The sequence below is a fragment of the Hypanus sabinus genome, chromosome 6 (genome assembly GCF_030144855.1).
Source record: "Hypanus sabinus isolate sHypSab1 chromosome 6, sHypSab1.hap1, whole genome shotgun sequence".
NCBI classification, from domain to species: Eukaryota; Metazoa; Chordata; class Chondrichthyes; order Myliobatiformes; family Dasyatidae; genus Hypanus; species Hypanus sabinus.
The window spans coordinates 52,002,227-52,016,431 of NC_082711.1; the positions used below are offsets into that span (position 1 = coordinate 52,002,227).

The following is a 14,205-nucleotide window of genomic DNA, read 5'->3' on the forward strand; positions in this document are numbered from 1 at the left end:
GTCACAGATGAAGGGGGATGTTGGGTTAGAATAAAGGGAGTATTTCCTATCTGGTTGATGCCATGGTTACAATGGGGAAGAGCTGCAATGAAGTCATCCAGTTAATACATTAATGAGTGCAGGTAGAAAGAGTGTACCACAGATGTCTGAGAAGTACAGAACAATAGGAATACTCAGGTCATCAAGAACTAATAGAGGAAAACGGAACTAATGTTATCGAGGTATTTCTTGCAAAGGAACTGAACAGTTCTGACATAGAGAAGGCTAGTTCAGTGATGTAGAATTCAATATTGAGTTCAAATGGCTGCAGTGTAGCTAGACAGAAGATTAAGTGCTGTTCCACAATTTATTTTCCACAATGTGCAAGAGGCTACAGACAGATCAGAGAAAATGGAATTTGGAATTAAAGTGGCAGATAACAAGATGTTTAGAATCATCCTTGCGGACTAAATGCATACATTGAGGTACATACTTGCAGTTTCCTCCAATTTTTCCACTTTCAGTGTAATTCCACTAATGGGCTATCTTAACTTCTTCCCTTTCAGCGTTCTGAAGACGCCATTCCCTTTATGACACCCAGGTTCTTATCTCCCCCAAACATTCCCCTTCTTGTGCATCTTCTGTGGTTCTTGTCCAGCCACATGAGATGTAACACATGTCATTCTATTTCCCAACATTTGAGGTCCAAGTAATTCTTGTAGTTGAAGAAGCAATTCACTCATACTTCCAGTGTAGTGCACTGTTGAAGTGTTCACAATGTTGTCTCCTTTAGATATGAGAAACCAAACACAGATTCTGCATCATCTTCATATGGTTTTACTCTTCTATCTCACTTGCACAGTGACATATCCAAATGTGGTATCCTGTACTGTTTCCACAAGAAATAACATAAGCTTCAAGAACTTCTACCTGGGCATATTACAGCCTTTTGGACTCCATATTGAATTTCACGTCTTCCAGTTTTCTCTTTGTATCAAAACTGCTCTGTTCTGGTGCAGGCCAACCATTGTAATATATTAATGCTCTCAGGTTTTCTAACAATTCCAGTATTCCTTTGTGATCTACCCTTATGCTCTCACTTCATACCTTTTATAGAAAATGAAGAGCACAAAGTTTCTTGCTATGTACATAATGGATAGTCTAACTTGGGGCCACAACATCTCATTAGTCAAAAAGGCATAGCAGCATCTGCACTTTCTGCAGAGATTGAGGTGTGCAAGGTTTCCTGTCCCCAACCTTAACAACATTCTACAGGAGCATCATCAGGAGCATCCTATCTGACTGCCCCATTGTGTGGTACAGAAACAACAAGGGATCAGACTGCATTGACCTTACAAGGGATAATAAAAACTGCCAAAAGGGCCACCAAAGTCTCCCTCCCTGCTACTTGTTACATCTACCAGGAGCATTGTTTACCCAAAACATTGTGGAGGATCCTCACCACTCATCCCACAACCTTTTTGATTCGCTGCCGTCAGGAAGGGGGTACAGGACCATAAGGATAATGAATGCCAAACTGTGCAATAGCTTCTTCCCCACAGTCTGAAACTAATGAATACCCTGCCACCACCAAGGTCCCATCACTAAGGTAGCAAGTTGTTTACTGTTTATATGTGCTATACACTTCACATAACATATAATGTGAATTATATTTTATTAACTTAATTGTAGTAATATTTTGTCTATATGTGCTGTCTGTGATATATTTATTGTGGGTGTGTAGCGGTGGGCATGAACGGTAGGGCGAGAGAGCGCATCCGCCACAACATTGTCCTTACCTGAGACGTGCCGGACATCCGTCGTGTATTCAGAGATGTAGGACAGGTGGCGTTGCTGGTGGGACGACCAGGGGTTGGACGCTTTCGTAAACGCAAAGGTAAGCGGTTTGTGGTCCGTGAACGCGGTGAAGGGCCGACCTTCTAGGAAGTACCTGAAATGCCAGGTAGAGCGCCAACAGTTCCCGGTCGAAAGCACTGTACTTAAGCTCGGGTGGTCGCAGGTGTTTGCTGAAAAACGCCAGGGGTTGCCAGCGACCTGCGATGAGTTGCTCCAGCACCCCACCGACTGCCGTGTTAGATGCGTCCACTGTGAGGGCGGTAGAGGCGTCCATTCTGGGATGTACTAGCATTGTGGCGTCCGCCAAAGCTTCCTTCGTTTGAACGAAAGCGGCGGCGGACTCCTCGTCCCAGGTAATGTCCTTGCTCGGACCCGACATCAGGGCGAACAGGGGGTGCATGATCCGGGCAGCTGAAGGGAGGAAGCGGCGGTAGAAATTGACCAGACCTACGAATTCCTGAAGGCCTTTGATCGTGGTGGGTCGGGGAAAGAGGCGGACCGCATCTACTTTAACGGGCAGAGGGGTTGCCCCGTCTTTAGTAATCCTGTGGCCCAGGAAGTCAATGGTATCGAGTCCGAACTGGCATTTGGCGGGGTTGATTGTAAGACCGTACTCACTCAGTCGGGCGCAGAGTTGACGGAGGTGGGACAGATGCTCCTGACGACTGCTGCTGGCTATGAGGATGTCATCCAAATAGATGAACGCGAAGTCCAGGTCCCGTCCCACCGCGTCCATTAACCGCTGGAACGTCTGTGCGGCATTCTTCAGGCCGAACGGCATGCGGAGGAACTCGAAAAGGCCGAAAGGGGTGATGAGAGCCGTTTTGGGGACGTCGTCAGGATGCATCGGGATTTGATGGTACCCTCGGACGAGGTCTACCTTGGAGAAGATCCGTGCGCCGTGCAGGTTTGCTGCAAAATCCTGAATGTGCGGCACAGGGTAGCGGTCCGGTGTGGTAGCCTCGTTCAGCCTGCGGTAGTCGCCGCACGGTCTCCAGCCCCCCGTCGCTTTGGGCACCATGTGCAGGGGGGAGGCCCATGGGCTGTCAGACCGCCGGATGATCCCCAATTCCTCCATCCTCTGGAACTCCTCCTTCGCCAGTCGGAGCTTGTCCGGGGGAAGCCGCCGAGCGCGGGCGTGGAGGAGTGGTCCCTGGGTCGGGATGTGGTGCTGTACACCGTGCCTGGGCATGGCCGCTGTGAACTGCGGTGCCAGAACCGATGGGAACTCCGCCAGGACCCTGATGAAGTCGTTGTCGGACAGCGTGATGGAGCCGAGGTGAGGGGCTGGCAACTGGGCTGCACCCAGGGAAAACGTCTGAAAGGTCTCGGCGTGTACCAGTCTCTTCCTGGGCAGGTCGACCAGTAGGCTGTGAGCCCGCAAAAAATCCGCACCCAGAAGCGGTTGGGCTACGGCGGCCAGTGTAAAGTCCCACGTGAACTGGCTGGAGCCGAACTATAGCTGCACCTAACGGGTGCCATAGGTCCTTACTGTGCTGCCATTCACGGCCCACAGGGGGGGACCCGGTGCCCTGCTGCGGGTGTCGTAACTCATCGGAGGTAAAACGCTGATCTCAGCCCCTGTATCGACCAAAAACCGGCATCCCGACCTTCTATCCCACACATACAGGAGGCTATCCCGATGGCCAGCCGCCGTAGCCATCAGCAGCGGCTGGCCCTGGCATTTCCCGGGAACATGCAGGGCGGTCGACAATGGCGGGCGTCTGCGCCCCACCGCTGGTGGTAGAAGCACCAGTGTTCATTGGGCCGGGGGTTGGCGGGCTCTGCGGCCGGGCCTGGACTGGTTTGCTGCCGGGAGCGTGGCTGGGAGATCTGTGCAATGGACGCCCCGCTCACCTTTTTGGCGTTCCACAGCAAGTCCGCCCGGGCTGCCTCCGTCCGGGGGTCACTGAAATCCGCGTCGGATAGCAGCAGGCGTATGTCCTCAGGCAGCTGCTCCAGGAATGCCTGCTCAAACATGAGGCATGTGTGTCCGTCGGTCAGAGACAACATCTCATTCATTAAAGCCGATGGAGGTCTGTCGCCCAAGCCATCCAGGTGCAGTAAACGGGCAGCCCGCTCGCACCGTGAGAGTCCGAAAGTCCTGAGGAGCAGGGCTTTGAATTCCGTGTACTTGCCGTCTGCCGCGGGCGACTGTACGAACTCCGCGACCTGGGCCGCTGTGTCCTGGTCGAGGGAGCTCACCACGTAGTAGTAGCGGGTGTCTTCTGAGGTGATCTGGCGAACGTGGAATTGGGCTTCGGCTTGCTGGAACCATAGGTCCGGGCGCTGTGTCAACGAAACCGCATGAACAGAGGCAGCGTCGGTCATTTCTGGTCCAAAAATCGTTTGGACCGTCGGGGTCACCAATTGTAGCGGTGTGCTACACGCAGCGCTAAAATTACGACACGGAGTCGGTTCGGATGCGCCAGGAAATGGGTCGCCACAGGTGCACTGTGGTCCGGAGAAGCATTGTTTTGTTTTATTGTATATACGTACAGTCAGATGACAATAAAGCTATTTTTCTAATAGACCTCATTACCCTGTCACTGGATGATTTTGTTTATTCTTTATTTCCACAGCAACCATGCTCTTGCCCTATTAACCCCTTCGTTCTATCTATTCCTCCATCACTCTCTGCAACTTGATGTAATTAGTTATTTCTCTTGTATAAAGTAAGAGCAACCAATGATGGAATTAAGGAACATATATAACAGATCATTTAAATGTTCAACTGTTACCTCTTTTGTATTGCCTGACTGTTCTGTATGCCTTTAAAACTATTTTAATTAGGATTTTTAAGATCCATTAAAAATTATTAGATCCAACTTTAATGATCTTGGTTCTGAATTTACCATTGATCAATCACAGTTTTTAATTATTATTCTCCAGGTATTAATTAGCATCATAGGCAATTTTGCAGCTTGGCGGCAATGATATTATATGCATACAGTATCAGCACTTGTGTGGAAGAATATGTTTGTTCTCTTGATTCACTGCAAGGGTATTTTAAAAGCTCACTTTTCTCGACATCTTGATGCCAGGTTTAATTTTTACCACTAAAATTTCAGGGGTATTTTTTCAATTTGTGGTATTAACTGAAATAATTTTTTAAGAAGCCTTTGTAGTTGTTGGGAAAAATCTTAAAGAAATGTGAGAACTTTGCATTTGTAGAAACTGTGCATTTTCCAAGAATTAGTATGTCCTCAATCCTTTGCTACTGTATAATCTGGCACTGTGCACTGTCATACATTTATTTGCATATGAAAACAGTACGCATAACTGGATGGTATGTTAGAAAAGTTTTTTCTAAACAGTGTGCTAGTTTACGAGTGCATACAGATTTTAATTTCATAATTATAAGCATAGGATAAACAGTTCACATGTTTTTCTTGTAGGCTATTAAAGATTTTTATCTGGAATGGAAAGCACTGAAAGTAAAGGAACAAGAGGAGGCAGAGACCCAAGCTCAGTTTGAAGCTATACAGAGTAAGAAACATCTGTACTGTGTAAATGGTGTTGTTTTTGTCACTGGAGAGAGAGACCAGTCACCCAATAATGAACAAGTATTGTAGAAGACTTGACCTTTCTTCTTAGCAGAACAGTATTTTACCATAGCCTGTGGGCTGAGTGATCCATTCATCAAGTATTACCAAAGTATTTCAGAAGACTCATTATTGTGTCTGTCACACAAATTTGCTGTGTAAATCTATTTTATAGGAAGATCTGTTTTAAGATGGTTGTCTTCATTCAGATTGTAGAATAAAGGCTCCTTTGCATTTTCTAATATTTCATCTTTAATATTGAGAACATTCACACTTAAATAAATAATTTGGACCTAAGAAATAAGAGTTGTGATTTAAGTGCCTGTGCAGTCATTCAGTAAGATCAGAACGAATCTGATTTTGTCATTAACTTCATTTTTCTATCCACACCTTGTAACCTTTGACTCCCTTACAATCTCACCAACAGCCCTAAATATATTCAGTGATTCCTCCACAGCTCTACTGGAGTAAATAACTGAAAAGGATTCATTATCCATTGAACAAATTCCCCATCTCCTTATCTCTGCCTTAATAGGTGACCTGCTTCATCCAAAGTGAAGGGAAACATTCTCTTAAACTCTTATCTTGTCAAGTTTGTTTAATCTTATTTTTCAATAAGATCATGGAGCTCTCTTCTAAACTGCTTTGAGTATGGGTTCAATCTGCTCACCCTTTTCTCTTTAGGAATTTAGAATCATGAAGTTCCAGTCCTCTGAATTATTCACTTATGAGAACATTTTTGAAAGGTCTTGTTAGTTTTCTGATTAATGTGTTTAAAAGACAGCCTGAAGGCTTGAACATGATGGGATTTGAATACTGTGTCAGACAGTGAACATGGGATATTAAATTTGTAAAGTGCTATCTATGAGTATCATATTTTATGGTAACAATGCATTTGTTTCAATCTGCATTACTTTAATGTGAAAGATAATGAAGGAAATAGCAACAATACTGATTTTCTGAGCTCCCTTATCAATGTCCTTTATGTCTGCAGAAATTTCAGTATAGGTTAATTCTTCAGTCAATTAATATTAATTAATGTACAGTACAGCACTGAATTAATTTGAGTTTCCTGAATGTATGAATCAGAACCGGAGAATTTCCTGAACTCTTCTACAGTTAACAGGACTTTTACTTTATTCTCAGTGTGACTACTTTCAAGCTTATTGTCCCAAATGAGAAATAATGCTGTAAAATAAATAAACTTGTTAATATACCCCTAGCATCTTGAAATAAACGGGAGATGCTATACATCTCATAGCTGTTTGTTGTTTTCTTAATGTGGTGAATCATAGTTGGGAAGCACAGTTAATAGTGGTATTAACATCTTTTTGAGAGGGTAAATGCAAATCTTCTGGATTGGCATGGAGCTGTGTTATTCTGCCTGTTTTTCATGACCTAATTGCTAATCTGTCTGCATGTCTATCTGCTTTAAAACGGAGACTGTGTGCACTGTCCTCTAGGGACAGAAGTAGTACAGTGGTCGGGAATTCGAGGCAATTTGCAAATTGAGGGAATGCAACATGGGGTCTCATTAAAGCAATGTGTTGCAGCAGAAGACAAGAGGTGTGAATAGATAATCTGCTGATTCTAAATATTATCCTACTGGGTGAATCTTTGCACAGACATTGTGAGCTATGATGTTATGTCTGCAGTTTTCTGAGATTTGCTGGCAGTTATCCATTTCTTTGTTGAGAGGAAATTTTAAAATGAGAAGCCCCCTTTATCTGAGAGCAATTCACATTTTCTCTATATTGCAGCTTTTGAAATTGTGCTTTATTACTACAGATAAAACACCACTTTATATTTGTGTTGTGCTGTCATCTAAGTATATGTGCAAACTTGAATTTTTGTTAGTTTAAAAAATGCAAAAAAGCTTCTCTATTGATCTTTCAACAGAATATTTTTTAAGCTGAAAAGCCATTTTATACCTTGCAGAAGAAAAAAGGCCAAAAGTAAAGAAACCAAAATCTGAGTTCCCAGTGTATACAGCCACTAATTCTGGAGGTATTGCCTATGTACCATTACACGAGGAAGCTTCTACTATTGAGGAAATTGAGGAGCAAATGGCTGACTGGCTGGATAGCAGACCCAGAGGGCAGAAAAAGGTAAGCCATTATAGAAGAATATACGTAGTTAAGACATATTGTAGAGAAATAACTAGTTTTAGAATTATTGCAAACTAAGAGACATGCTGCTGAAATTTAAAATACTAGAAAAACACTGCAGGCACATGATTCTTATACCTAAAAGCACAAAATGCTGGCAGAACTCAGCAGGCCAGACAACATCTGTGGGAGGAGGTAGTGACAACGTTTCATGCCTAACTCCTCCCATAGATGCTGTCTGGCCTGCTGAGTTCTGCCAGCATTTTGTGTTTTTATTTACTTCCAGCATCTGCAGATTCACTTGTGTTGCCTTTTATTCTTATACCTGTCTATTTTGTCAAGGTACTTGGATTTCTCCAATTCACTTTTAACTAATATTTATACATGTTGCATGATTGACATGCAAGATAATTGATGGTATCAATGCAAATGTTAAAAATAGTGTATTTGATGGTATACAAATACACTACTTTTAACATTTGCATTGCTGAATTATTTTATTTGAGCATTACGATATTGATATCAATAACTTTTACTGCCTGTCAAGCTTCACATTTTAAATGTTATATAATACAAAACATCAAAGAAGAAACTAGTTAATGTTAGCTTTCTTATTTCCAGATAAATTAAATAGATAAATTCAATTATTTTATGAAAACTTGCAGAAGTTATAACTTGAAGAATTATATTCACCTTTCATCTTCTAGATTGTCCTCCTTTCCTCCCCCCTCCCCCCACCACCTTTACATTCTGGTGTCTTCCCTCTTCAGTTACGATCCTGAAGGAGGGTCTCAGCTTGAAACTTCCTTTGACTGTTTATTCATTTTCATAGATCCTGCCTGACCTTAGCTCCTCCAGCATTTTGTGTATGTTGCTTTGGATTTCCAGCATCTGCAGAATTTCTTGTGTTTCTGACAACCAAGTCCAGCTGCTGGCCTTCACATGTGGCTTAGCTACTAGCCTAGTGGAGCTGTTTCTACTGACAGGAGAAGTGGCAAAGACGGGTTATGGCAGCTTAAAACCAGTCGCTTTGAGCAGATTGGGTTCATCGGCACTGGTTGGCAGCTCATCTAGAAGAAGGAAAGCTCTGATCTCAAACCTCCACTGCCTTGCAGTTATACACACTCACGTGGAAGGCTTTGGGAGTAAACCCTAAGGAAAAATCCAGAGCTAGAATCCCTAAAACATTCCTACATTGATTTCAACATTGACTGGCAATTCCCATGATGCACCTAGTGAAAAACTGTATCGGTCTCTGCTGCTTCTTTGGGTTTTATCAGCTGTGTTGAGAGGGAGAGCCTGCTGCATAGACAATAGCTTGCACCCCTTATCATAGTGCCCTGTGTATCATGTAGACAGCCAGGATGCAAAATCCATGGTTTACTCCGACCAACAGAAGATCTCAGCAATGTAAGCATGAATGTTTTAAGCCAGTATGTTTCCTTCTGGTTGATCATCATACTCAGATATTCAAATTCTGTAATGTATTACAGCATAAAACAACATATTGGGTTAAAAACTGTCCGTTTTACCTTAAATTGCCATGTCTATGTAGTGTCATTGAATAGTAAGAGGATAGTCATTGGGTCCAAACCGATATAGAAATTAGTGATACAACTAGTTCATTTCCTTTGCCCTTTTCTAAAAACTCTGCAAAATATTTTTAAGTCTTCTGTAATTGTTAATAAAATTACTTTATAACATCAGCTACCAGTGTGTTCTCCCCTGGTGGCCATATTGACAAAGGTAAGGATAATCAAGTTCAGAAGCATGCAAGGATTTTATACAAAATAAAATGTTATAGTCTGTATAAAGGGCACCTCAGATGGCCATATTGTACATCCTGTCTATTGGTACTGGTGCATGTAAAATATTGCTAGCATTAAAAGACTGCACCAGCTTGGGCATTCAACCAGTGTGCAAAAGACAATTAACTATGGAAATACAGACCCCATTTCCAGAAAAGTTGGGATATTTTCCAAAATACAATAAAAACAAAAATCTGTGATATGTTAATTCACGTGAACCTTTATTTAACTGACAAAAGTACAAAGAAAAGATTTTCAATAGTTTTAGTGACCAACTTAATTGTATTTTGTAAATATACATAAATTTAGAATTTGATGGCTGCAACACACTCAACAAAAGTTGGGACAGAGGCATGTTTACCATTGTGTTACATCACCTTTCCTTTTAATAACACTTTTTAATCGTTTTGGAACTGAGGATACTAATTGTAGTAGATTTGCAATTGGAAATTTTGTCCATTCTTGCTTGATATAAGACTCCAGCTGCTCAACAGTCCGTGGTCTTCGTTGTCTGATTCTCCTCTTCATGATGCGCCATAAATTTTCAATAGGAGATAGATCTGGACTGGCAACAGGCCAGTCAAGCACACGCACTCTGTGTCTACAAAGCCACACTGTTGTAGCCCGTCCAGAATGTGGTCTGGCATTGTCCTGCTGAAATAAGCATGGACGTCCCGGAAAGAGACGTCGCCTTGATGGCAACATATGTCTCTCTAAATTCCTAATATATGCCTCAGAGTCAATGGTACCTTCACATACATGCAACTCGCCCATGCCGTGGGCACTGATGCATCCCCATACCATCACAGATGCTGGCTTTTGCACCTTTCGCTGATAACAATCAGGATGGTCGTCTTCATCTTTGGGATGGAGAACTCGACACCCGTTTTTCCAAAAACTAGCTGAAATGTGGACTTATCTGACCACAGCACATGGTTCCACAATCTTTCGGTCCATCTGAGATGAGCTCGGGCCCAGAGAACTTGCTGGCGTTTCTGCATAGAGTTGATGTATGGCTTCCTGCTTGCGTAATACAGTTTCAAGTTGCATTTCTGGATACAGTGACGGACTGTGTTAAGTGACAATGGTTTTCCAAAGTACTCCCAAGCCTAGGTGGCTATAATTGTCACAGTAGCATTACGGTTTCTTAGGCAGTGCCGCCTCAGGGCTCAAAGATCACACGCATTCAATAGTGGTTTCCGAACTTGCCCTTTACTCACTGAGATGTCTCTGAATTCTCTGAATCTTTTCACAATATTATGTACTGTAGATGTTGAAAGACCTAAATTTTCTGCAATCTTGCGTTGGGAAATATTCCTTTTGAACTGACTAACAATTCTCTCATGAATTTTGGCACAAAGGGGTGAGCCATGACCCATACTTGCTTGCAAAGACTGAGCCTTTGATGGACGCTACTTTTATACCCAGTCATGATACCTCACCTGCTACTAATTAGCCTGCTTAATGTGGAGTCTTCCAAACCGGTGTTACTTGAATATTCTGTGCACTTTTCAGTCTTCTTTTAACTCTGTCCCAACTTTTGTTGAGTGTGTTGCAGCCATCAAATTCTAAATTTGTGTATATTTACAAAATACAATTAAGTTGATCAATAAAACTATTGAAAATCATTTCTTTGTACTTTTGTCAGTTAAATAAAGGTTCACGGGAATTAACATATCACAGATTTTTGTTTATATTGCATTTTGGAAAATATCCCAACTTTTCTGGAAACAGGGTTTGTACAAAAAAGAAAGACATAATAATAAATAAGCAATAAATATCGAGAACATGAGATGAAGAGTCCTTGAAAGTGAGTCCATAGGTTTGGAAACATTTCAATGTGTGTCATTAACATTGAAGATGGTTATCAGTGTTTACAGAGGGATCTTGATCAGCTGAGTTGAGGCCAAGGGATGACAAATGAGTTTAATCTGGATAAGTATGAGGTGTTGCATTTTAGGAATACAGATACTGGTAAGGCTTGCTCAGTGACGGATCCCAAGGAGTTTTGTAAAGTAGAGGGGCCTATGAGTATGAGTTCATTGTTCCCTGAAAGTGACAGGATGATGATGACTTTTGGCACATTAGCCTTCATCAGTTAGGACACAGAGTCTAAAAGTTGGATGTTATGTGGCAGTTGTATGAGATATTGGTGAGGCCACATTTAGAATATTTATGTAGAACAGGGCATGTTCCAAGCCTTTTCAGGTAATACTTCCAAAATCTTCCTCTACTACATTGACAACTGCATTGTTACTGCTTCATGCACCCTTGCTGAATTTGTCAATTACATCAGCTTTGTCTCCAATTTCCACTCTGCCTTTAAATTCACTTGGTCCATTTCTGATACCTTTCCCCTTTCTTGATCTGTCTTCAGCTCTGGAGACAAACAGTTGACTGACATCTTTTATAAGTCTACCTATTCCCACAGTTATCTTGGCTATACTTCTTCCCACTCTCTGTCCTGTTAAAATATTATTCCCTTTTCTCAGTTCCTTCATTTCCGCTGCATCTGTTTAGAATGCAGCTTTCTTTACCAGGACTTTTAAGATATCCTCCTCCTTCAAACAATGGTTTCCCTTCCTCCACTATTGATGCTGCCTTTACTCGCATCTCATCCATTTCCTGAACATCTGCACTCACCCCATCTTCCCGTAGTCTTTAACAGAACTAGAGTTCCTTTTGTCCTTATCGACCACCCTATCAGCTTCCACATCCAGCACACCATCGTCCACAACTTCTGCCATCTCCAGAGAGATTCTACCACACAACATGTCTTTACCTCCACCTCTTCTGCTTTCTTCCTCTGAGATTTTGTTGTCCATACAACCCACCCCACTAATCTCCCTCCCAACACATCCCTGCAAGCAGTCAAAGTACTATATGTGCCCTCTCACATCCTCTCTCATCTCCATTCAGGGCCCCAAGCAGTCCTTCCAGGTGAAGCAACACTCACCTGCTAATCTGTTGGTATCATCTACTGTGTCCAATGCTTCCAATATAGCCGTCTCTACATTGGTGATACCCACTGTAAACTGGGGGACCGCTTTGTGGAGCACCTCAACTCCTATTGCCAAAAGTGGAATTTCCTTGTGGTCTAACATTTTAATTGCAATTCCCATTCCTGTTCCAATATATCAGTCCATGGCCTATTTATGTACCAAGATGAGGCCACCGTCAGTGTGGAAGTGCAACACTTTATATTCTATCTGGGTAGCCTCCAACCTGATGACATGAATATTAATTTTTTTCTTGTAAAATTTTTTTCCTCACCCGCCCTCATCTTCTATTCCCCACTCTGGTTTCTTACCTCCTCTCACCGGCCTATCACCTCCCCTGTGTCCTCTTCTCCCTCCCTTTCTCCTACGGTCCATTCTCCTCTCCCATCAAAATCCTTCCTCTCCAGCCATTTGTCTTTACTATCCACCTGGCTTCACTTTTCACTTTCTAGCTCCCTCCGCCTTTTTATTCTGGTGACTTTCCACTTCCTTTCCAGTCCTGAAGAAGGGTCTTGGCCCAAAGCGTTAATCATTTCTTTAGATGCTGCCTGACCTGCTGAGCTCTTCCAGGATTCTGTGTGTGTTGCTTGCCATATTGTATTCATTTTTAGTAACACTGCCATGGGAAAGCTGGAAAGAGTGCAGAGGTGATTTATAAGGGTAGGGCCAGGATTTGAGAAGACCGAGTTGCAGAGGTTGAATAGGTTGGGACTTTATTCATTGGAGCATGAATTAGTTTATTGTCACATACTGAGGTATGGTGAAAGCATGCTATCCACATAAATCATTTCATTTTCAACAGTGCATCAGGATACTGCAAGGCAAAACAATACAGAATGTGGAATAAAATGAGAATTCTTAGACTGACTTTGGATTTAATGGAAGGTAATAGACCAATTATAATGGGTAATGAGAAAAAATGGGTAGATCTGGGGAGAGCAGCTTACAGTAAGTCACCATGCTCCAATGGCATCTTGTGAAATAACCTGTAGGAGAATGAATAAAGATCTTAAAATTAGAGTGGCATTAAAAGGGTGAACATGCACATTCTCTTTCTCAGGTTTGAGGATTTGAGAACTAGAAGGCATAGGTTTAAGGTGAAGGGGGAAAGATTTAATCGGAATCTGAAGAACAACTTTTATACTCAGAAGATAATCAGTATATGAAATAAACTGCCAGAAGATGTGTTTGAGGCAGGTACATAAAGAACTTGAACAGGTAATTAGAGAGGAAAGGTTTAGGAAGACAAAATGCTGGAGGAACTCAGCAGGTCTGGTAGCATCTGTGGAAATGAATCAACAGCTGACATTTTAGGCCGAGGCTCTGCATTGGGACTGCAAAGGAGGGTTGAAGATGCCAGAATAGGAAGGTGGGGGGAGGGGAAGGAGGACAAAATAGAATGTGATATGTGAAGCCAAGATCCCTCCCACACATCCCACTATCTCTTTGAACCCCACCGTCAAGCAGGAGGTACCAGAGCATTAGGACAAGTACTGCTGGAAAGGGGAACTGTTTCCTCCCCCAGGTCATGAGACTACTGAACTCCCTGACACCACCCAAGTCTCATCACATATGAAATGCCAATAACGTTGTGCTGTTCACTTTTTAAACTTGTGTTGTATGCTACATCATTCCTGATGAAGGGTCTTGACCAGAAGGGTCTTGACTGTGTACTCTTTTCCATTGATACTGCCTGTCCTGCTGAGTTCCTCCAGCATGTTATGTGTGTTCACAAATAAGAGAAAATCTGCAGATGCTGGAAATCCAAGCAGCACACAGAAAATGCTGGAGAAACTCGAAGGGTTGCGGCCTGAAATCTGACTGTACTCTTTTCTATAGGTGCTGCCTAGCCTGCTGAGTTTCTCCAGTGTTTTGTGTGAGTTACTCGAGTTTTAAATAGTGTCAGTTG

The 14,205-nt window shown here is 42.7% G+C and overlaps 1 protein-coding gene across 2 annotated transcripts in view; it reads left to right on the forward strand.

Moving 5' to 3' along the window:
• The window catches only part of dnajc1 (DnaJ (Hsp40) homolog, subfamily C, member 1), a 193,264-nt gene that overhangs the window by 111,501 nt on the left and 67,558 nt on the right, over positions 1–14,205 (forward strand). For both annotated transcript variants that reach the window (XM_059972107.1, XM_059972108.1), the window contains exons 7-8: positions 5,235–5,325; positions 7,320–7,489. In XM_059972107.1, the coding sequence (XP_059828090.1) occupies positions 5,235–5,325; positions 7,320–7,489 (261 nt within the window). The remainder of the gene's footprint in view (positions 1–5,234; positions 5,326–7,319; positions 7,490–14,205) is intronic.